The sequence below is a fragment of the Sphaeramia orbicularis genome, chromosome 16 (genome assembly GCF_902148855.1).
Source record: "Sphaeramia orbicularis chromosome 16, fSphaOr1.1, whole genome shotgun sequence".
Lineage (NCBI taxonomy): Eukaryota > Metazoa > Chordata > Actinopteri > Kurtiformes > Apogonidae > Sphaeramia > Sphaeramia orbicularis.
In genome coordinates, this window is record NC_043972.1 from 59,319,925 (window position 1) to 59,343,662 (window position 23,738).

The 23,738-nt window shown below is 39.9% G+C and overlaps 2 protein-coding genes across 2 annotated transcripts in view; one reads left to right on the top strand and one right to left on the bottom strand.

The window, feature by feature from the left end:
• The window catches only part of LOC115434888 (HORMA domain-containing protein 1-like), a 19,680-nt gene extending 3,633 nt beyond the window's left edge, over positions 1-16,047 (bottom strand). The window contains exons 1-13 of the mRNA XM_030157018.1: positions 15,946-16,047; positions 14,989-15,026; positions 12,866-13,010; positions 12,676-12,739; positions 8,290-8,326; positions 8,133-8,153; positions 7,929-7,955; positions 7,760-7,827; positions 7,527-7,675; positions 6,734-6,891; positions 3,843-3,908; positions 3,027-3,084; positions 1,842-1,903 (exon numbers count right to left, since the gene is read on the bottom strand). Coding sequence (XP_030012878.1) covers positions 1,842-1,903; positions 3,027-3,084; positions 3,843-3,908; positions 6,734-6,891; positions 7,527-7,675; positions 7,760-7,827; positions 7,929-7,955; positions 8,133-8,153; positions 8,290-8,326; positions 12,676-12,739; positions 12,866-13,010; positions 14,989-15,021 — 888 coding nt within the window. The 5' untranslated portion in view covers positions 15,022-15,026; positions 15,946-16,047. The remainder of the gene's footprint in view (positions 1-1,841; positions 1,904-3,026; positions 3,085-3,842; positions 3,909-6,733; positions 6,892-7,526; positions 7,676-7,759; positions 7,828-7,928; positions 7,956-8,132; positions 8,154-8,289; positions 8,327-12,675; positions 12,740-12,865; positions 13,011-14,988; positions 15,027-15,945) is intronic.
• Positions 15,625-23,617, top strand: ensab (endosulfine alpha b). The gene is made up of 3 exons (XM_030157020.1): positions 15,625-15,815; positions 18,977-19,099; positions 21,994-23,617. The coding sequence occupies exons 1-3, from the start codon at positions 15,759-15,761 to the stop codon at positions 22,162-22,164; spliced, it is 351 nt and encodes a 116-aa protein (XP_030012880.1). The 5' UTR covers positions 15,625-15,758; the 3' UTR covers positions 22,165-23,617.
• The last annotated feature ends 121 nt before the right edge of the window (positions 23,618-23,738 follow it).

Consider the following 23,738-nt stretch of genomic DNA (forward strand, 5'->3'; position numbering starts at 1 on the left):
ACCAAACAATTTTTATGTCACTACTTATAAAATATACACATCTTTTCCCAAAAGTCAACTCTCCCCAGCATTAAAACTACCACATGTAGAAGCCGTGGTTCCCCACAGGTCACATACTAGTTCTTCAATAATGTCATGGGGTTCCATGTCTCTCCAGTGAGCTGCATTCAAATTCCCTGGTGTTTTTCTCCCTGGTTGTGGTAATGTTTCCTCTGATACTACAGCCTTCCTACCACAGAAGAAGTGGATCCACCAGTCAGCTGAGCCCAACACTCTGTCTGTGGAGTTTTTCTACTTTTGTATTTACCTCAGTGTCTGTTTTTTGGACAAGTTGGACATTGTTATTTCAGACCACTGTTTTGGTCCTGGTTACATTCATGTGTCAGATGTGCTTGGATACTTCTGCTGCCTCTTTGGTCTGTCATTTCCTACATTCTCTTCAGTTCGTCATATTACAGTCCAGGCAGTGCTGTATTAATGTTGGCTGTTTCATGTCTTGTTTCTGTCACCTGCCTAGGGACTGCAGATGAAAAGTAGCTATTTTTACTAATTCTGGCAGATTTACATGGGTGCATTTTTTATACAGCAATGTTCACAAATATGCAATGTCCCCATTAAATAAACCAATAAAATAAATAAAGAATAGAATCTCCCAGGTGTGTGTCTGTGTAAGCCCCCTCCTCTTCACCTTGCTGACCCATGACTGCACACCGAGGCACAGCTCCAACCTTTTCATTAAGTTTGCGGACGACACAACTGTAGTGGGTTTGATCAGCAATGACGACGAGACCCACTACAGGAGTGAGGTGAGCCACCTGGCGACGTGGTGCAGGGACAATAATCTGTCCTTGAATGTGGATAAGACAAAGGAGATGGTGGTGGACTTCAGGAGAGTGCACACCCAGCATGCTCCTCTGACTATTGATGGTGCTGCTGTGGAGAGGGTGAGCAGCACCAAGTTCCTGGGTGTGCACATCTCGGAGGACCTCTCCTGGTCTATAAACACCGCATCACTGGCCAGAAAGGCCAGGCAACGCCTATACTTCCTCCGCAAACTTAGGAGAGCCAGAGCCCCGGCCCCTATCATGCACACTTTTTACAGAGGCACCATCAAGAGTGTCCTGACCAGCTGTATCACTGTGTGGTTCGGTGTCTGCACCGCATCCTGTAAAAAGACCCTCCAGCATATAGTGAGAGCAGCTGAGAAGATCATTGGAGCCCCTGTCCCCTCCCTTCAGGACATCTATAACACCCGCCTCACCCGAAAAGCTGTCCACATCATAAAGGACCCCACCCACCCGTCTCACAGCCTCTTCAGCCTCCTGCCATCAGGGAGGAGACTGCGGAGCCTCAGGGCCAAGACCAGCAGACTGAAAGACAGCTTTTTCCACCGGGCTATCAGAATGCTGAACTCCCTCCCTGCTCTTCCCCCCTCACACTCACACTCAGGACTCTAACCCCCCCCCAAACCATCGCCACTTTAGTGCAAGTGATGCACATATGCACCTTGTTTGTTCTTTGTTACTCCTCTATTGCACTCTTTTATATTTACCTTCACACTCTCCTATGTTATTTGCACTTTTCCGTGTTATTTGCACTTGATGTTTACTGCACTGTGGGGCCTCAGAGTCCAGTAATTTCAGCTCTCTCTGTATTCAATGTACATGGCAGAACTGACAATAAAGATGACTTTGACTGTGTATTGGATGTAGATCACCTGTACAAACAGCCTCTCCTATTAGTGCCTGTTGTGTATTGCGGCTCCCTGTTAAATGTGACTGTCAATGTTTTTTGAATGTGTTTCAGTATCTTAGAGTGTATGGGGTTAATGCGACACTTACCTCTGTGATCTCCACAGTAGTTCTGATCTCCTCATGGCAGCTCAGCTCGATGTCTGGAGTTACTACAAAACCAGAAAAATACTCAATGACATTCACACAGAAAATGATTTTTCATTTATCCACAAATATCACTGACATTTACGTTGATAATCCTCATAGTATAATAGCCTAAGTCATATTTTGCCCAAACTGTGGTATGTGTGTAACTTTCCTCTCCTAACACTGCTTCATTTTGCACCAGTGGCTTTGTCCTGAAACAAACAGACCTTAGGTAATTATGCTACCAGACTAACCTTATTTACACATTAACAGACATATCTTTTTTCTTTTCTTTTTGAGACTGATCTCAAGAAATCATGCTGTTTGTCATGCCAGTTCTTATGGCATTTGGTGTGCTATACCTATGCATTTTCAACCTTTCACATGTTATTGAACGCCATTTGATCATGTGTCAATTAACACCAAGATCTCCGGTTCACTGAACCCTGACCCTAACCCTACCCCTGACCTGGGACAGCAGGGTTAACCCGCTGTTCGCAGAGAAGCTGGTAACAACTGGTTGACCTTCTGGGATTCTTTGAGTCCCTGGGGGCACAAGTAGGGAGGTGCACTCACGACGAGGCAGGTAACCCCAGGGGCAGCGGTTTCCACCAGAGTGGAGCATCTTTTCTGCACTTTCCTTTTGTTTAATGTTTTATTCTGCTACTGCCCTATGGAATTTTATGTGTTTTTATGCCTTTGCAAAGCACTTTGAATTGCCTTGTGTGTGAATGGTGCTATACAAATACATTTGCCTTGCCTAACCCTAACCTCTAACCCGTTTTTCAACCTTGGGGTCAGGACCACATGGGGTCACCTGGAATTCAAATGGGGTCGCCTGAAATTTCTTACTTACATGATACTCCATTTTAAAAATGCAAACCTCTGTTGGTAGGAGGATTATTTCTGAGGTGAAGATTATATAATACACATTTGTTATCATTCTAAGACCAATTTTTCAAAAACTCAATAAACTGGTGTAAAGAATTAACTTTGACATTGTTGGATGGTCCACACCCAAAAGAATAACCTCAGACAAAGATTCCCCTACTTGAACCACTGTCTCTTCATGTCATTGAATGTGTTCTTTAATGGCATCAGTCAAATATCATCAGGAACATGTTAAAGCCACAGGGCTGGACTCACCACTGGCATCCATATGGGAGTTGGTGTCAGGCTCCTCCATCTCTTCAGTTACATAACTCTAAAGATTAAAACATCTTGTCTGAACAGTGAATGCACAGTGTCAGTGTAGATGTGTGAGGACATGCTCAGTTCTGACTTTAGGCCTTTCTCAAACTCAAGGATGGTTCCATGGTAGTAACTTCAACCCGTCTGAGTGGAACAGTGTAAGAGCATCAGGTCAGTGGATCAGCTCCACATCCACACACAACACTAAGATTTAACTGAAAACTAAGACACAGATTTACAGCATCATGATAAAGATGATGCAGCGTTTTTAGGCATTCTACTGCAACATGAAACAAACTTCATTTAAATGTATCCCAAAGGTCGATACTTTTAGGTCCAACAAAAAAATTCACTTGTCATGTGTCTGTGTTTTAACTCTTCATTGATTTTTATTTCACTGAATTCAGGACTGTTCTTTCTACTAATCATTTTAAACATTCTTTTAATATATTACTTGTTCTGTTTGATCATTTATGTCCATTCTTTTCTCAATAATTCTGTCTTTTTATGGTTGTATTTTCCTCTGGATATTCCAGTTGTGTAGAGGCACATTAAACTGCCTTGAACTGTAAGAATAAAATAAAAGTCTTGCCTTGTCTAATAAGATCGCCTGATAATTACATTTAAATGCATTTTACATGACCAGCTCTTTGAGGATTTATTCACTGTTGGCATCAGCAAAATCCGATGACGTAGCTTTATATAAAGAACTCTTGAAGGATCCTTGTTTGTGTTTGAGAAAGGGCCTTTGTGTACTGTTAGTGTGCTGACCTGTGACAGGACGCCCTCCTCCATCTTCAGAAACCACCTCTTCATCTCATGGATGCTCTCCTCCACCTGGGCACATGATGGTGATCAAACAGATGCTAAAAGTGCAGACTTTCATATATGGTGATGATTAAGAAGCAGAGGCCAACAGGCAGCAAGATGACAGCAACTTTGAAAATGTGAGTTTCCTATTTAGATCATTCATTTTAGGGAGAGTTCAAATGAGTAACCCAGTGTTTCAGACGTGTAGAAGTGGGTTCACTGCTAATTGGACAATTATTTAAGACCCAAAATACGCTTGAACCTATTGAATGTGGAATGACTGTGACAGTTGTACGTGGAGGAGGCACTGCTGAGAACAGACAGCAGGTGGAGGAGGAGAGTTGTGTTTATTATTCATTTATGTGGAATGTATTAAGATGTTACTGGTGCAGGCTAGGGATGCACTGATACCACTTTTTTCCAGACCGAGTATAAGTAAAAGTACTTACATTTGAGTACTTGCCGATACCGAGTACTGATACTAGTCCTTAATAATCCCATTCCAGTTGTTAGTTCCTTTTGTAAATGTGCTTTATTGTCGTTGTCATGAGTCTGACTGGAACAAGGTGCTGCAACTGACATTTAATGTGTTGGAATGAGCGTTTCTGAATTAATCCACCAGGGGGCGCCACTCTTAATTAACCATACTGGACAAATACCACGAAGAAGAGTTAAGTTTTTTGAGAAGAAGAAAGTCAGTAATAACAAACATGGAGACGACAGAGGCAACACTAATGTGATACTAATATTGCAGCGTTTTCTCTGGTAAGGTTTAAAAGCTTAGCTTCAGGAGGTAGAGAAAAGAGAAATGAGCGATAAATTTGGTTTTCATTTCCGCTGGCGGCGGTCCGCATCGCTCCGAACCTTCATAGTATTATCAGTAGGATGGAAACCGGCCCAGCCCTGGGTGGTTGTCCTAAATGCGTCGGTAGTTTTTCTCTAACTCACACAGTGGCTCTTTGAACAGATCCTCTACCTCCACAGTTCCCGCTGGTATTCTCCGTCTGGGTACTCATCCACCAGCACCTGGAAAATGGACGGAATGTACAAAGAGGACGGACAGAACACTGCGTCCATATCCGTCTGTGTCTGTAACGTTACTTTCAGTCAGCGTTACTTTTATCACCGTCATTTATTTAGTTAAATCTCCACACTCTTCACACTCCCCACACATTATTCCTCCTCCTCGAACCTGCTGCACTGAACTGTGAATGTCACACGTGTAGGTGGAATCAGAACAGTTGTATCGGATTACTTTTACAAGTACGAGTACAAGTACACACACTGAGTATCGGAGCTGATACCCGATACTGGTATCGGATCGGTGCATCCCTAGTGCAGGCAGTTTGAAAACACTTCACATCTGGACTTGTGTTGGTCCTGGTTCTGAGAGTCTATGTTAGAAAATTTCCACAAAATTCAGCAAGAAGACAAGCAGGAGTTTAATAAAGTCTGACTTACACTTAGTCAAGATTTTGTACCCAAAAAAAAAAAAAAAAAATGCATGAAATATTCACCTTAATAACATTCAAATTCAATGTTTTCTTCATGGTTCAGCTGCTGATACAGTGACCAATATTTCCTCCATCTTACTAACATTAAAGAACAACTCCCTCCCAAACATATAGAATAAGGGTTTCCATTTCTATTGGTCAGATCCGACCACAAAGTGTGTCGATTGTGGAAATCACATTTCTGTGTTATATTCACCTATAATCTTTACTTTCCATGTGTTTCCTTTGCATCACTGCCATGTCATTTTCTTTAATTACTTAATGTCTTCCCTCACTTGCATCCTTAAAAACTTACAGCATTTACTCTTCTATGTAAACACCCATCACAATTAAATAATCATGTTATTGTTCTCATATGAGCTAACCCATAGACCGTGGATAGAGCCACTGTAATGTGTTTCATGCATGAAGTTTTCAGTTTTGTCCCTCACCATGTTAACTTTCAGGTGCCAGACGTCACCAAACTGCACAATGGGCATAGCTTGGGCTGATGCTAAATGTAAACTTACTGACATGATCAAATGGTTAACTACTACAGTTGAGCTGTCACAAAAAATGTGTCATCCAACAAACACAAGCTATGAAGATATGATTATTTATCTGTTCTGTTCATCTTATAGTGTGATGAATGTAGCAGTAGCTTAAAGATGGACCAGAACATGTTTTAGAGGATCCAAACGAAACTTATAACACCAGACTAACTCCTGGGAAAAAAAAATAGCATTAGCATTAGCTTCATTTTAGAGAGGAAATTCTTTCCACTTGAGCAGAAATGGTGACAGGTGTGTCCACTGTATCTGTGCTTCATTTCAGTAGTTTTTCGTTTTACGTTGCACTTTTACCCCCTGCAGTTTTATGTAACTATCTGTGGTTTTTACTTCTTATATTAAAATATGCCCATTACTTTACATCTAAAAGTAACAAGAACAAAATGGCACAAAAGAATGTAAAAAGAATGAGAAAAAAAATGCAACAAAATGAAACTGGTGTAAAAGATGAAAAATGACAGTAACACTGCAAAAGCAGAAACTAGGTGAAAACCAAAGAAAAATGAAACTAAATGAAATGAAAAGGACATAAACAGATGCAACGAAGTGAAAATAACTCAAAAGACCAAATGAAATTAAAATTAAATGAAAGGTGCAAGTGACAACTTTTGATGTTAATATTTAGAGTCAGTTCCAAAGGAACACCATCTACTGGAGCACAGACTGGTCAGACTTCTGCCACCGCTGAATGTCACATCAATCACTAGGACAATCCAATGTTTCTCGCCACATGCAGCTCTAACTGTAATTTGTACGACGAATTCCCAAAATGTCTTTATGTGTCCCTCACCTCTTCCAGTCTATGTCTCTCGGTGGCCATGTCCAACTTCAGAGCGTGGAAAGGGGCGACCACCTCACCCACGGCCAGTTTCACCGGCTCCCTCCCAAACTCTATGGTGTCGCCATCAGCGTTCTTGAAGCCCGGTGGTTGGTAGTCCTGTGGAGTCACTGAGCCAAAGCAAACAAATGGAAAATAAAACTAATCTTTTCAAACATATTCTTTAATTACATTGCATTTAATAATCTAGAAAATGCACCTATGTCTGCAGAGCTCAGGACTGCTTTTCTAATTGACTTTCATTCTGTTTTTAATAGATCTTGTTAAGGACAATTTGTTTACCCTACTGACTGTCTGAATAATAAAACTATAATTACAAGTATCTTAATAATATGCTTCCGTCAGTTTGCCCCAGGGCAGCTGTGGATACAGATGTAGTTTACCACCACCACAGAGTGAATATGTGACTGAATGAAAAATGGATCCACTGTACACGCTTTGAGTATGCGTTCATAGAAAAGCACTATAGAAATCGAATCCATTATTATTATTATTATCATTATTATTATTATTATTATATTATTATTATTATTATTATTATTAAATAATGTGATACTTGTGATGCTAATGTCCATTTCACCCAGCCCTATATAATCCTAGAAAACTTTGATTATATTTTAGAATATTGTACTTCTTTTTCCATGTGGATGCAGTACACGCTCTAACAAATGATATATACTTCAGTAATAGAGGTGAAAATGACAGAACGGTATGTGTGTGTTTTTAGTGTTTTAATGCGTGTCACCATCATTGTAATAAGCCAGCTTCATGTTGAGACAGACGTTATCTGGCAGAGGGCCGAGGTTCTGCATCAGAGTGTAAAGCTTCCTCACCAGCAGGACGCTGGCCCTCTTAGTGTCACCGTATGACATTGTTGACACCATGTTGTTGTTGCTGATAAGAGGAAGCAGAATGAAAAATAAATGTGGTGAGTCCAGTGGATCTGGCTCCATTTTACTTTGTGTGACTGAATTATACCTTTCAAATTCCATCTGTGCTCCGTTTGTTGTGTACTGGATCCTAAACTGGTAAAACTCTGTCACTTTCTGAAACATGGATACTGTATGAGACACGTCTATTACTGAATATCAAGAACTCATTTTTGAACAGTAGCTTATCTTTGTAGTATATTTACGAGCAGAAGTACCTGGGGGTTCTCTGGATCGGTGTAGATCTGTGAGGACACACAAATTCAGCAACAACACATTCTACACTTCTTAAGGGCTTTAAGAGGAAACTGTGACATAGCCTTAAACCTCCTCCAAACCACTGCCAATCGTACTGAAGTGAGCACAAAATGTGATTATATTACAAGTATTCAAAAAGACTGGAAGCCCAATAAAATACTCACTGACAAAATCATGGTCCGGAGCTGGTACGATGAAAAACAAAGGAAAAAATGAAAGAGAAGACTTACTGTTATTATTTGTGAAATTGGATTGATATTGACTAAAGCTGACGTACTTATGACACGTGTTGTGGATGGCAGAAAAGGTCACATGACTTACATATTTCTTCTGGATGGCATCAAAGCATCCCTGCATCCTAAGAGATTAAAAATGACAGTAAAATACTCCTCCTTCCTTTATGAACCACCTCTGCTCTTTCTTCTCTTTCCTTTTCAACAGCTTAGTGATACCTGTCCACAGATGCAGTGTGTAAGATTAGCGAGCATCTGCAGCAGCTTTATGGGCTGGACTGAACAATGACCTGCTGCCTCTGTACATATGTGAACTAGAGGCCGACCGATTAATCGGCTGGCCGATTATAGCATATCACCAATTAATCAACATCGGCCAATATGTAGCCGATATATTAACTTTTTTTTGCTGCGCGGAGATTCTGTCGCTCGCTGCTCCTGTGTGTGTGAGTGTGTGTGTGTGTGTGTGTGTGTGTGAGTGTGTGCTGGCCGGAGAATAAGAGGAACTTTAAAACGAGTTAGTTTCACTTTCACTCCTGCTCGGACAATGACGCTATCACCCCCCCGCACACACACAATCACATTATCACCCCCCCGCTTTTTGACAAGGATGGACCGCTATGCGCCCCCCCCCCCGAAAATCACGGACCTTGTCTTCCCCCGCACACACACCCATGTCCATGCACTTCCTGTCTACCTCACAGTTTCATTCTGCCAGCAGGCCTGGGTGTTATTAGTATAGGGGAGACTGGGGACAACTCGGGTAAGTTGTAACTCTTGCAATTGCTCCAATCAGAAACAACTTAGGACTCACCTAATTCACTCTGCACATGCTCAGTTTAGTCCTTAGTCCACATAAGAAGTTGTAGTGCCGTGAGGCAGACACATCAAAATTTGTGAGTGAAAACATAATTTTGTGGTAGTAATATTTTTTGCTCTAATTATTTTTGTGATTGCATAGTTTGCATTTGAAAGTTGTGTAAATTATATTTGTGAGATAAACAAAGATTTATGCAACTGTTTATCCAGCTGTCCACAATTATCTAATATAAAATTATTATATCCTGTGTAGATCAGTGTTCTTATTTCATATATCGGCCAATATATCGGTTATCGGCCAACATCGGATATCGGCCAATATATTGGATATCGGCTTTTTTTAGCCCCCAATATCAGTATCGGCATTGGCCCAAAAATCCCATATCGGTCGGGCTCTAATGTGAACCACTCATTTTATGGAAACAAAATCAAATAACTGTCATGTTTGTACAATAATACATTCATGAAAACATCATTATGAATATTATATTTCCTTCACTTACTATATATTCATTTACTTAAAGTCCCAGTGTATAGAATTTAGGATTGTCTAAATGCTGAAAGAAAATATTAAGTACTGTTCTGTATTTGTAATTTATGCACAGGAAAAATTTGGCCACCCCTTGAAAAATAGCACAATTAGGTGATTTTTAATTGAAAACACGTCTCTGTAGAATATGAAAAAACATAATGTGCGCGCACTTGAAAACCCTCGGTCTGACTTATCAGGCGCACTACTGCCCCCAGTGGCCTGATTTATCAGTGCATGACAAAGTTTTTGAGCAGACGAATGGATGACCAACTGATGACAATACCCTGTGGCCAGTGTGGCCGAGGGTAACAATATTACCAGCAAACATTAATGCATAGTTACTTCTTATTTCAGAAACTAGACAGACATGAAATAAATGAATACACATTTGTGGCATGTGCAAAAATTACTGCTCCCAAGTCTTTTTCTCCACTTTTTATGAGCTCAGATCTTGATCAGATGTTTAGGCACGTGAACAGTTGTCATTAGGAAGTGTCAGCTGGTGCCAGTTTCAAAGCTTTTAAATACTCACTCAGCAATCATGGGCTCCTCTGAGCAACTGAGGAAAACTAAAAATGAACATTTATGCCCACGAAGCAGACAGAGGCTGGAAGAAGAGAGCGAAGCTTTTTCAGCTTTAAGTTTGATACTGAAAAAATGGCAGCTAAGGGGAACAGTGGAGGTCAAGATCATATCTGACTCTTCATAAGACCTGCATGTAAGATGGTCGGAATGGCAAATCAAAACCCCCATTTGAAAACACAAAACCTGCAGGAAGATTTAGCACATTCAGGAGCAATGGTGCACCGTTCTACTGGGCAAGAGTACTCACTTGCTTCCTCAGTTTTTACAGTTTTGCCGTCATTATTGCAGGCCTGAAGTCATTATTCCATTTTATTTCCAGAATATTTGCAAAACAGGGTAAGTGTGGATTTTTTTTTTTTTTCAATTACATAATTTTAGGTTGGAAATAAAGATAACTAAAGTCATTATTCCATTTTATTTCCAGAATATTTGCAAAACAGGGTAAGTGTGGATTTTTTTTTTTTTTCAATTACATAATTTTAGGTTGGAAATAAAGATAACTAAAAACTCCCAATCTTTTTCTTTGTTGTCCTAAATGCCTAATTCCTAAATTTCCTAACTGCACCAAAATGTTACATTATTCTATAAACTGACACATCCTGGATACTTTAAACAACTACTGCACTAAACCTACCGAATGCTTTTAGTCATGTTGATGTTGGCTAATTTAGGCCACCTGCATGCATAGATTAACATTTTTTCATCTCCAGCCGTACACTATATAATTTTCATTTATGTATTTACTTTCTTGATAAAAATGGTCCTTATCATTCTTAGGATTACATGATGAATTCCATTTTCTTGTGAAATACCATCACATGTAACCCACACTTATTCCCAGACTAATGTGGCTACATTTCTCTTCCCATTTTAAGTTTAACCTTCGTATTATTAATGCATCTGTTGAAGGAACCTAAAATGAATTTATTATTCAAGGTTGCAATACAGCAATGCTCAAAATAAATGCAAACAAGGTTACGTAATAGGTTTTACTGTGACATTAGTGTCACAGTTTAAACTTATCGCTTTAAAGCCCAACTGATCACATACTGATGCTTCGACTGTTGTGTTTTATAGAACACCCCTACACCATGTTTGACATGTGAGCTTGCCGGAATGATGACTAGACAATGCCACGGTTAAAGTTTGGTTAAGTTTAGGCATGAAAACACCTTAGCTGGGGTAAGTCTGAAGTAAGAAAAACAAAGGCCCTGTTCAGATGGCAAATGTAATCATATGTGGACAACTCCAATGCAAGATCTGAACCTGTGAAGAAAAAGGACAGGACTGCTGTTGTCCTTACAGCACTGGGCCCATGTTGTCATTCTCTGACATTTAAGGCTTACATTGACGTCTTTCTGGTTCCCTATGCGCTGAAACTGATGCTACAAATTTACCCTGGTTGCTGGAAAGAGCTTCTGACTAAGTGGCAGAATGTGATGACCTATCGGTGAGAACGTAGTGTTGAAGGATCAAACCATATGAGTGAGTTAGATTATAAGACGGACCATCCGTGTCCCATCTGTCATGGTAATCTTTTCTTTTACCGCCACAGAGAATTGTGAGACGCCATTATCTCTTTGACTCTCTAAAACAGGGGTGTCAAACTCATTTTAGTTCAGGGGCCACATACAGCCTAATATGATAAACAGTGGGCCGGACCAGTAAAATAATATAAATAATAGGATAAGAACTTTTGAGTGAAAAAAGTAAAATTCTGTAATGAAAATGTTTAAATTTACGAACTGTACTTGAACATAACATGAACAAATATGAACAACTTGAAAATTCTTAAGTAAAATAAGTGCAATGTTACAATATTACGCCTCAGTGTATCATTTATACATGTGCATTACAACGTATAGATCAGAGTTTATCTACAAATGCACAAAACATTTAATAACAGGGATAATGTTTTTAAAATTCCTCATATGTCTATTAAGACATTTCAGGTTATTCATTTTTTGTAAAAGGCTAGTCTGTAAATGTAAAAATTTTTGTGAAATGTAACTTTTTTTTTACACTAAAACAAAGAGGAAAATTCGCAGTTTTCATTATTTATAGGTTATTATGATAGTATTTTACTGGTCTGATCCACTTTAGGTTGAATTGACCTAAAATGATTCTAACAGCTTTGATCGTTAATATCTTCAGTGTAATTTTTGTGTTTCACAAATTCAACCCACGGGCCAGACTGACGCCTTTGGCGGGCCGGATTTGGCCCCCGGGCCGCATGTTTGACACCTGTGCTCTAAAAAGATGGTCCAGCGTATCCTACAGTAAGAACCGAGTCTCCTTTACTTAGCATATAGAAAATTAGACCAGCTCTTATCATGGCTGGAAATCAGATACTTTGGGATCATTCTTTTCTTTCAGTCCTTCCTATTAAAAACATAAGACTCAAATGTAACACTGTTCTAGTCCAGCATGAGTCATATTTCATATTACATCCTACACTGAACCAAAGGGTATTTAACAATTCACTTATGCAAAGGCTGTGCTCTAGAGGGATTCAATTGGTATTGAGTTGTTGCCTACCACTGAACAATCTCAGTAGCGCCAGGACAGCTGTGCTCCTCTCTTAGAATCATCACTTTCTGATCTGTGGAAATCAAACAGTGAGATACGGGTAAGCGAATTCTGCAAATGGCACACATTATCTTAGCTCATTTTTGTTTATGAACCCTGGTTTGTTTGATGACATGAGCATAGAAGAGTATGGTCAAACCTTCAACATGTTTGGTCCCGTAGGCTTTCTTTGGAAACAGCCCCCTCAGGTACGTTATGCCAGAAACTGCAATAGCCAGAAGCTTCTTTATAACAGTGAGAGACTGCTGCTCACCCACCACCTGATTAGGCAACAGCTGAGTGTCCTGTAGAAGTGGAACATATGTATCACAGACTTATCACAGCTTATTCACCACAACAAACAGGAGCATATGTGGCTAAAAGCACAACACGCCTGTGATTACTAACCAGCCTCTTGATGTTGTAATTTTTATTTATTTATTTTTTTTTACAATTTTTATTTCTCATTTGTATCAGCACACTACAATCTCCTCAAGTTGAGGAGCAGGAAAAGAGCAAAAGAACAGAAAAACAAACAAGTGAAAAGAACAGCCTGTGTTGGTGTCAGAATATTCAAGGTTCCTTAATAGTTACATTTGTCTCTGAATGTCATCCATTTTCCCCAGTTTTTCATAGAGATTTTCTTTTAACTTCAGTTTATATGTAAGATGTGATGTTGTAATTTTTAAGGAAATTTGACTCTGTTTATGAATTTGTCACATGTTGATATGTTGCATTTTAGAATGTGCTGCTGTGTTACGTATTATCTCTCTTATGTCATGTACTGGTATCTTTTAATGTGTCCTCTCCTGCCCAGGGACCACAGACGCAAATGAGCTTATAGCTAACTGTGACTCAACAGAAGAGTTGTGCATGGGCCCCTGTTAAATACAGTAATAAACTAAACTAAAAGTAGATGAGCGAGGCTGTGACTTACTGCATAACATACATCAGACAAGTTTTACTGGTAATGTGGTAACTGTTCCTGCTATTACCTTCAGAGGATGAGAAAATGGCAATGACAAAGAAACAAAGTTAATATGGTTTGGAATTTTATTGGTTTTCGTTTATTGAGTGTTTTAGGTTTCGTTTACAAGTGGATAACTAGTTTTTGTGTACTTTTAATTAGATGAATTAATGTTTTACAGGCACAATTTTTACAATAAAAGAAAAAGTTACTTATATAGCATCAAAAATGCATATTATTAAAGAAAGCAGTGATGTGAACTAACACATTTCGATTTTTTTGCTGACCACAACATATTTTATGTTTTGTCTGGTCACCTTCCTTTCATTTGTGAATATACATCATCCCTCATATTAACAGTGGCAATACATTTAAGAAAAAGTTGGAAATGGGGAAATTTGGGCTTGAAATGGGTTCAGGTAATGAGATAACAATGTGATTTGATGTGACTGTAATTATGATTTGGCCCAAAAGCAGCATCCACGAAAGGTCCAGCACTTTTGGAACAAATATGGGACAGAGTATGTCAACAAATGTGAGAAAATTATTCAAATGTTAAAAAAACAGTGATCCCCGAAAATAGCAAGACATTTGGACATTTCATCCTTCATAATGCACCATGCAAATGAAACATTGATGGAATTGGTATGTACTGAAGTTCCCCCTGGGGTCCAATAAAGATGAACTGTATTCTAATCTATATTTATGTGTGTAAAAGGCTTAAAGCCGGGACACCATGATCTGTGACATCTCAGACATTAAAGAGCATCCATTCATCTAGAGCTCCACCACATGGGCTCAGGATGGCTGTGGTAAACCTCTATAAAGCCCCACAATACATAGTTAGAGCCAATACTTAGTTAGAAATACCACAAATGTCAGTATTTCTGTCTTTTGTAAAAAGCATGTGATGTCCAGTTGTTTGAGAAAAGTCCTGGAACACTGAGGTTTGGACACATTCAACATAAGGCTTACTGTTGGCACAGTAAAGTCTGAAATGACATTTGTGGATGTAAGTATGTGTTGTAGCCTGTATAAGTTTTCATTTGTCCAGGTCATCATTCATCTTTAGTTGGACAAATGAGAACTTAAAACAGGCATCTTGCCAAAGTTTCTGGGATGGACACCCTGTGACTGTAAAGGGAGCACAAACACACATCCAGGAAGCTGGCAGACTTACATACACCATCAAATACACAAAACAATACTTTTTAAAATTATTATTATAATTAAGTAGAGGGAAACAACATATTTATCTGTCATTGTTTCAATATTTTTTCACCATTACAAAATAATAAGTTTAGCTAGCTACATACCTGGGCTGGCCTCACTTTTTGTAAACACTCCATTGTTTCTGGTGAAAAGGGAGCAAAAAAAGAAAAGATTGGGTATGATAGTAGAAGTATAACTATCTTAAATCATTTACACACTTTGCAACCGAGCCTGTGGGTAATTATATCATACTTACACACACAATAAAGGATATTTTACCGACACAAACTACAGCTAAAGCTACAAACGCTAATTATTTTTTGCTAACCGCTAACTGTTCCCGCTAATTGTTTGATTGACAGGCATCGGCCTTTGACATGAAATCAATCATGGGTCAGGAAGTTTCTCGGTGCTGTTATTGAAAGAAATTATGACAGCCAAAGCACTGCTTTAGTGTCTTATTTGACTACCTGTCTGTTTAACAAGGTATAACGCTATGTAATAAAAAAGGCAAGTTGCTTGGACTTATATTTTTTTTGTAGTTCAACTGATTTGTATTGGTAAAGCGCCCGCCCCTCAACTCTCCTTTTGGTAAAATGATTGGGTGACAGGGTGTCAATCAGAGAAGGCCGGGCTGTTGATAATATCCCATTGGGTCAAAATGAGCCTATCTTACTCTACTATTGGTTATTATATATGCCAATCTCCTCCCGGCGGTGATGTCACAGTCCATTACGCCATTTTTGTTGGGGAGCAGTCGTGCTCAGAAAAGGAGGATTAGATTCAGTACAGGTACATCAAACGGTACTTCGTACATTTGTTTCATTGGGCTGTCTGGGAAAAGGGACACTTGCCAGTCCTCCATACATAAATAATGTCGTCAGAAAACCTGGACTTGGACACGCAGGTGGACTACGAAGACGAAAAACAGGTGGGTTTCTGACTGCTGTCTTAGTGTTGTTGGCTAACCACCGAGCATGCTAGCAAAAGGTGACTAAAATGTACTAGCATGAGTGAAGCGTTACAGAATGCTCGGCAGTGCAGTAAGGCAGTGAGCGCACCTCACAAACAGTCTACGCTAGATTGATAACTGTAAGTGCGGTTTTATAGCGGACGTTTTTTCCACCTTAGCTCCAGCTCTGTGTGTATACACAGCATCTTGGCAGTGTGTCACTTGTTTTGTCCCTTGCCTTATGTCATTGGCTGGCGAGTCTACAGAAGCTCGGGCCTCATTGGTCTGTCCGGGCGGTCTCTGAACGTATCGTGTTGGGCTTACAGTAGTTAAATAAATAGGTAATTTCATGATGTCCTTCAGCACTTAAAATAATGCAAATAAAACAATTTTCTCTCTAAATACAAGACGTACGATTGTTGGTCCTGACAGAGACCGAAGATTCCGCATTCAAATCCAATGTGATTTTATTTATATGGTGTCACATCATAACAAAAGTTATCAGATGACCCTTTCCATTTAGAGCTGGTCTAAACCAGACTCTTAAGTCAATTCACAGACACCAACAGAATCCTCCAGGAGTTAAACACTTGGTGACAGAGGAAGGAAAAACCACCTTTAACAGGTAGAAACCTGGAGCAGGCCCCGACTCTGGAGGATGGACCACTGACCTGAGCAGTTAAAGGGGGGGGGGAGAGACATGGATGTACAGCAAACCTAACTATAACTGTTAAAAACTAGAACTACCAATAACTAGTACAAATTCCCAGAACTGTTAATACTACTACACCAAATACAAGTTCTACCAGTGGAAACACTACTACTGCAGCTGTTAGTACCAATATTATAAACCTGTACCATCTGTGGAACTATATAATAAACACTATCACAACCAGGCTATATATATGGATAAATGAATAATGATGATGGAGGAAGAGAAGCAGGACCACAGCAACAGGTCCAGAGATGATCCAGGGAAAAACTGTGAGGACGTAAAGCACAGAGACTCCAGGGAAGAGTCAAGTATTTGGCATGTACTTCCTCAACAGCAGCAATGATAAATGACAGAAGTTAAAGATTTCACCCTGGAATAGCTTTTTAAGTAATAATCAGTAGTAATTCTTTAACATAAATTTTGAGATCAAGATCACTGAATATTGATCCAAGACTGGGATTTTTTTTTTTTTTTTTAATTAGTTTAAATGCATCTTTCTCGCTCCTTTTTCTGCTCCTTTGTCTTTTTGATATTTCTAAACATCTCGAGTCATTTGCCAGATTTTTGCCTCATATTTACATATAAGAATACTGATGTTTTTTTAAAATTATTTTTTAATCATGTGCATGACCCATATTTGTGCAATTCATCTTTCTGTGCATTGATAGAGAGATTTTAGATGTGATGTAAAAAGGGATATTTACTAGGTTTCGTTGTTCCAACAGAATATCCTGAATGTGATTAATCTCAGGAAGTTACTCAAAATTGGCCTACTAGTGTACATGTAAAGATAAGTATTAAGTGATTAGTGATCAGCGCTGAAATGCTACCTGGAAGAAAGTGTACTTTTATGAACTGCTCTTTTCAGTGTATAGAACTCAGTAAAGTATGCTACACTGTTGGTAGATGATAAACATACCCTACAATCAGGGCACTGTCTATGTACACTCTGCTCAGGTTTATGTTTTTGGTGGCAGATCTCTCAGTTCCTTTGCATCTGCCCCAAAGAATTTGTGTGTTATGACAAGAAGTTGCAGTTAACAACTCTTTTTTTGCTTATTCGTTTTTGGAAAAATAAGAACTTTGATGCAATCTGAGCTAAGTTTATAGAAACATAATACTTCTTGTCCAGACAAGTTTTTCTAAAGAGGGCATACTGAAGCATGTGTGGGACTCTGCAGTTTCCTTGCACCGGGGCCTAATATAGCAGCTCATAATTTTCTCCTTAAGGACTCAAGTAAATCAGCACACTTGTGCCACTTGTCCCCCTCCTCCTGAGGGAATCTGTTCATCGGCTTCTGTGTCCTGAGTCACATTTTATCCCTGTTCCTGCAACCTTTGCAGACTCAGTGCTCTATCTTGTCTGCATAGAGGAAGTAGGTCTGGGCTGCTTAGTACAGGTGTACGAGCAAAGAGTGTGTAGAAGGCCTTTGGAGTTTGTCCTTTTGTGTGCTTTTACACCCACTGTTTCCAGAGATGATTTGTAAGTGCAATAAAAACACTTTCTTTGTGCTGTGTTTCTGTACAGGGTGTGTCCATGTGACCCACTTTAACTGAGCTCTGTATCCTCACTGACAGAGACCTAATCAACAAGTACAGACCAGTTTGGTTAGTCTTAGTCAGTGACACCTGCACAAATGAATGAACCTCACACCTCAGGCTAGTCTAACTTCTGCCAGCTGTTTTAGTAATTGGAAAGCATTCTGAAGTTTTTGTCCCTTTAACCCTTGATTACAGTTTTCTGCAACACACATGCATATTATGCATAGACAACTCTAAGGTGGCCTCTAGGACAGAGTACCAACCTTCAGCAGCTCATCAGTCTCAGTCTATGCAGCATACATGACCATGACTTATGGTACATTATTATAGTGTTTGGAAAAGTACTCAAAGAAAGATAAGACAAATCTGCACATTGTTGCATTTCCAACTCTACAGTTTATTAGTTATAGATTAATAACAGTGAACTTTAATGGTTTTTAAAGTCAAGTAAAGGATATTTTTTTTTTATTCTGTAAAACTGGTTTGAGTGGACAACCAAGTGAAGACCACAAACCAGTATTGTCGTCATCCTTGTTCAGTTTTGAAATTTTGCTCTTTTAATGGTTTTGAAGTGGCTCTTTCTCAAAATGGGTCTGTGTGCTTTGTGTAATGACATGAACGTCCTCTAACCTTTTAACTAAATGCATTCAGAACTTTGACACATAAGTGCCAGTATAGCATTTGTATTTGTTGGCTTGTTATTGAACTGCAGAGTCTGTTATGTGTTGTTTCAGTGTGACTGTAAACCAGTTTTACATGAACAGCTGTTTCAGTCCTACTTGGATTGACTAATGTCTAGAAAAAAGCTTCCTGTCCATATGAAGACGCGCTGGATGATGTATTAGTTGTGTATGTTTCTATTTGTGTGTGCTTGTCTCCGCAGGACTCCCAGGAGAAGAATGCTAACCCAGTGAAGGCAGAGGAGGCCAAGCTAAAGGCCAAGTACCCCAGTCTGGCTCAGAAACCTGGAGCCTCAGACTTGCTCATGAAAAGACTACAGAAAGGGGTGCGTGATGCCAGCTGGTCTCTTATGATACTCGTGTTTTGTATCAGCCGTCTTCACCCCACAACCCATGAATGTCATCCTAACCACACTGAGTGCTATATTAAGTTTGAATAGTTTAAATTATCACTGAAATCTCTGAGCTTTTTGTCGACTGTTATGTAATGGACCTATGTGATTTGGGGCCGCAACTAAACACCTTACAAATTAATAGGTTTCTGGCACTTAATTTAATGGCTGACAATTTGGACTGGACAATATATTGAATTATATTGTTTGTTTGCTTTCAATCAAAACTGAGATTCATGTTTTGACAAACGTGCATATGTTTTTTACAGTCATTGCTTAACTTAATTTTCTATTTCATTTTATTTAAAATTCTCTTATTTATTACAATGATTCGCTTTTACCCAGTCCCAATTGCTGTGTATTGTTTTTATTGTTGCACATATTAGGCCTACTTCTTCCTAGGGTGGCACAGTTATGCAGTGCTTAGCGCTTTCACCTCACTTACTGGCCAGTATGTGGAGTTTTTGGAGCATTTATCCCCATGTCTGAGTGGGTTGTCTCTGGGTAGCCTGGTTCCTTGCCCCTTAGTAGGTTAACTGGTCAGTCTAAGTCACCCGTAAATGTGAATGTGAGAGAGACAGGTGGTTTGTCTGTATATGTCAGCCCTGTGTTGAACTAGTGACATGACCAGTGTGTGCTGGGATAGGCTCCAGCATCCCTTCAACCCTCCTGAGGTTGAAAGGGTTTCTCACTAGTACAGTTTTGTATAATATTTTACCTTGATTTCATGTAGACAGTAAAATTTGTTTGAAGGTGCTGGAGACTTTTGTGACCAATTTTTCATCAAATCTGTTAAACCTCAGTCATATCCTCAGTATCATGAATCTGTAAGTCTTTCTGTCATTACTCACCTGAATCTCTTGCATTACAATGAACAATTTCGAAGTGCCATCCACCATAAACAGTCCATGTGTTTACAAACAAGCCGGGAGGTAACTCGGGCATCTTCTGAATTTTGTTGTGACGTGCATTGTAGGAAGTGAAGGCTCGTGCAGCCACCTTACAGCAGCAGCTGGAGCAGACACGATCAGAAATGGCAGGAACTCCCTTCCTTCTATGCATATTCCTCCAACCGTTTATGCGTGTTTGTTTCATCCATATTATACCATATGGCCAGTGGCAGCGCGAACCTCCGTTTCCCACAATGCATGTCGCGACAAAATTCCGAAGATGTCCAAGTGGCCTCCCGGGTCGGTTTGTAAACACATGGTTTGTTTATAGTGGATGGCACTTAGAAATTGTTCACTGTAATGAAAGAGATTCAGGTGAGTAATGACAGACAGACTTACAGATTTGTGACACTGAGGATATGACTGAGGTTTGACAGATTTGATGAAAAATTGGTCACAAAAGCCTCCAGCACCTTTAAAAACTTGAATCATCTGTAATACTGAAAGGGTTGGTGTTGAAGTTTTTGTTCATATTGCTTTATTCATAGGTAACTGACAGAGTAATGGTTGAATAATTGCTGCAATCATAATGCAGGCGTTTTCCTTGGTTTACGGGGGGCTTAGGTGCTGTGATGGTTTTTAGTCAAACAACAATTATGTATTTTTGCACAATCTCCTTAAATCTATTGTACATTATTAAAGTATTTAGGAAATTGCTCAAATAAAAATGAGACAAATCTGCACATTGTTGCATCTCCAAATTCACAAATACCAGACAACCACCACATCATAAAAGCAGAGTCTGTCTGTTCAAGTAGTTTCCAGTTCTGTAGCTTAGATGCTGCACAAATAATGATTGCATACAAGTCATATAATGGTTGGGAAAACTTTGTGTAATGGACTTTATTTACTGACAAATAACATGCCCTACAATACCTTCTGTATGTGTCTTATAATACATTTGTCCTCAAGAAGAAATCATATTTAGATGCATTTTTTTTTTTCACTGTCTAGTGAAATAGATAAACATTGTTTAAAGTTTAATTTGGAAGTTGACCAGGGTTTATCACAGAAAGATGTTGCACTTTTCCTAATTTTGTTTTCCCTAACTTTGAAAGAAAGACAAAAAATGATCCACCTCCACATACATGGTGCAAAGAACCTCCACCTCTGGAGACTCGCCAGTCTGGGAAATGTGGGACATCACCACTGAGTAGGTGTAGCCGAAGTAAAGTGAGAGAAAACCAAAAGGCAAAGGTCAACGTAATATAACCAGCAGAAGGCACATCACCACAGACGGGTAATATTAAGCAGGATTAGAGAATCTGAGAAAGGTTTACCCACACAATGCTACACAAAATGGATGAGTTGGAGACACCACTGACCACCCAGAGGGTCTGTCATGAGCTCAGCCTCATGGGCTGTACTGAAAGCTGTGGATATGCCTGTGTTAACCAGGATTAGTGCAGACACACATGCACTCAGTGTTAAGGTGAAGGGAGGAGGACACTGTGTGTAAACAGCAGGTGGCGTAACCCTGGTCAAAGATCAGGAACAAATCTGCAGTCAGGACATTGAACAGTTGGACTCAGACTTTACTATTTACCAAAGGAGCTCTCATACATGAGTGTAGTTTACATTCAACCCAGAACAGTGGCATCTGTGTTATCCAGAAGACTGGTGACAAGATCCAAAACCACCACCCTGATGCATTTATTGTTAAAGGGGCTTAGCCACCAGGCCGGTGTTGGAGCCCAGGTCTGCTGGTGCACATAGTCTGTAAAACATCCTGTTGGTGCCAAACCAGTTTAGCTTTTGGATGTGGAGGATCTGGGATGATTGACAGTTGACCTCTTTAGTTTGTGTTTTAATTGAGAGACACCTAATGTAAAAAGTGTTGCTGTACAATTACATCCTGTCGTTTCTCTTTTTCCACAGCAAAAGTACTTTGACTCTGGCGACTACAACATGGCAAAGGCCAAGATGAAGAACAAACAGCTTCCTGTTGCCGGCCCGGACAAGAACCTTGTGACCGGAGACCACATTCCCACACCGCAGGACCTGCCTCCCAGGAAGCCCTCCTTGGTGACCAGCAAGTTAGCCGGCTAGCCTTTATCATCCCAGAAGCACCGTGATCCCTGGGGCTCCTATCAAATGTACACCCACCCCCTCATTTTCCTCAGCACTGTCCCTCCGTATGTCCCACCTCTACCCTTTTCTCACTCATCCCTTTTTAACCCCAGACGCCACTGGCTTTAACATATCGGGCAGAGTTGTATAAGTTCAAACTCCATTTTCCTGTCTGTGGGGGGAGGGGTGGGGTGGGTGGATGGATGGATGGATGGATGAGTGGGTGGATGGATGGATGAATGTATGAATGGGTGGGTGGACGGAGCCTTCTCACCATGCACAGCTCTGCCCCTCTGCACACTCCGCTCTAATGCCTCCCTTATGTCTTGGTTTTTGGTGTTATCCAAGATGCATCACTAGGTGTGTGTCATCAGGCAGGGGTTGGATGGGATGAGTTAATGCACTTTGTATTCTGTGTAGTATGTTTTCTTTTGTTATCTTTCACATCCTAAATGACACCAAAATAATGTGTGCAGGAGTTAGGAACCATGATTATGTCATGTTTTTGGATCTTTCTGTTCCCTGTCTCTGCTGGTGGCTGGCTTTAGTGGGAGGAGGGGACTAAAAGATGAGGTAGTAGGTTTGGGAATATTTGCTTGTGTACCAAATGTGTAAGGGATAGATGTCCAGCCTCAGTTAGCCTATAGAGGGAAAAGGAGGAGAGTGAACAGAGGCTTCCTTTCACTTAGGGCTGGGCAATCTGGATGAAAGTTCAGATGACAGACTGTCTGAACGAGTCTGATGACAGGTGGAATCAGTCTGTGGTCACAGTCACAATTGTGTTGAACATTTTAGAAAAGGTAGATAGGTAGTTCTAATCAAACCGTCTTCTCTATTTTCCCATGGTTTCCAGAGGCCCAAGGCTGTATGTAATGGCCTTTTGCTGTTTATTGGTCAAAAACTATTTTGCGCAATTTAGGATTGACATTCTTGCAAAACTTTCACAATATCTATAATCCTGAAAAAATCAGCTCCCAGTTGAGGTAAACCCGAGTCCACGTTACCGTGACTACATCTGTGAGACGGCAGTGTTTCCATTAATTTATAGGACTGTGGCCGTATTTGTCCAGACAGACTTTTATACTAAACCAACAGTGTTTTTACACTGGAGTTGTGTTTGTGAGGTTCTGGTCCAGTTCTGAAATCAGACAGAGTTACTTTGATTATTTATTGTCTGAAGTCATCTGTAATTATGTCTTTTCAGGTTAAAATGGCTAAAACCGGACAGCGTTAGTGCAGACAGAAGCTAAAGCGAGACAGAGGTAGATCTCATGACAAATTAAATTGGTACTGAATGTTGCATTAATTTTAGCGTAACATTGATTGGTTAATCATATATTTGACCTCCTACAGCAGGGGTGCCAAACATACGGCCCATGGGCCAAAACTGGGCCACCAAATGGTCCAGTCCGGCCCGTTGGATGAATTTGTGAGAAGCAAAAATTACACTGATTATATTAACAATCAAGGATGTTCAAATCATTTTAGTTCAGATTCCACATACAGACCAATACAATCTAAAGTGGACTGAGCCACTAAAATATGATCATGGT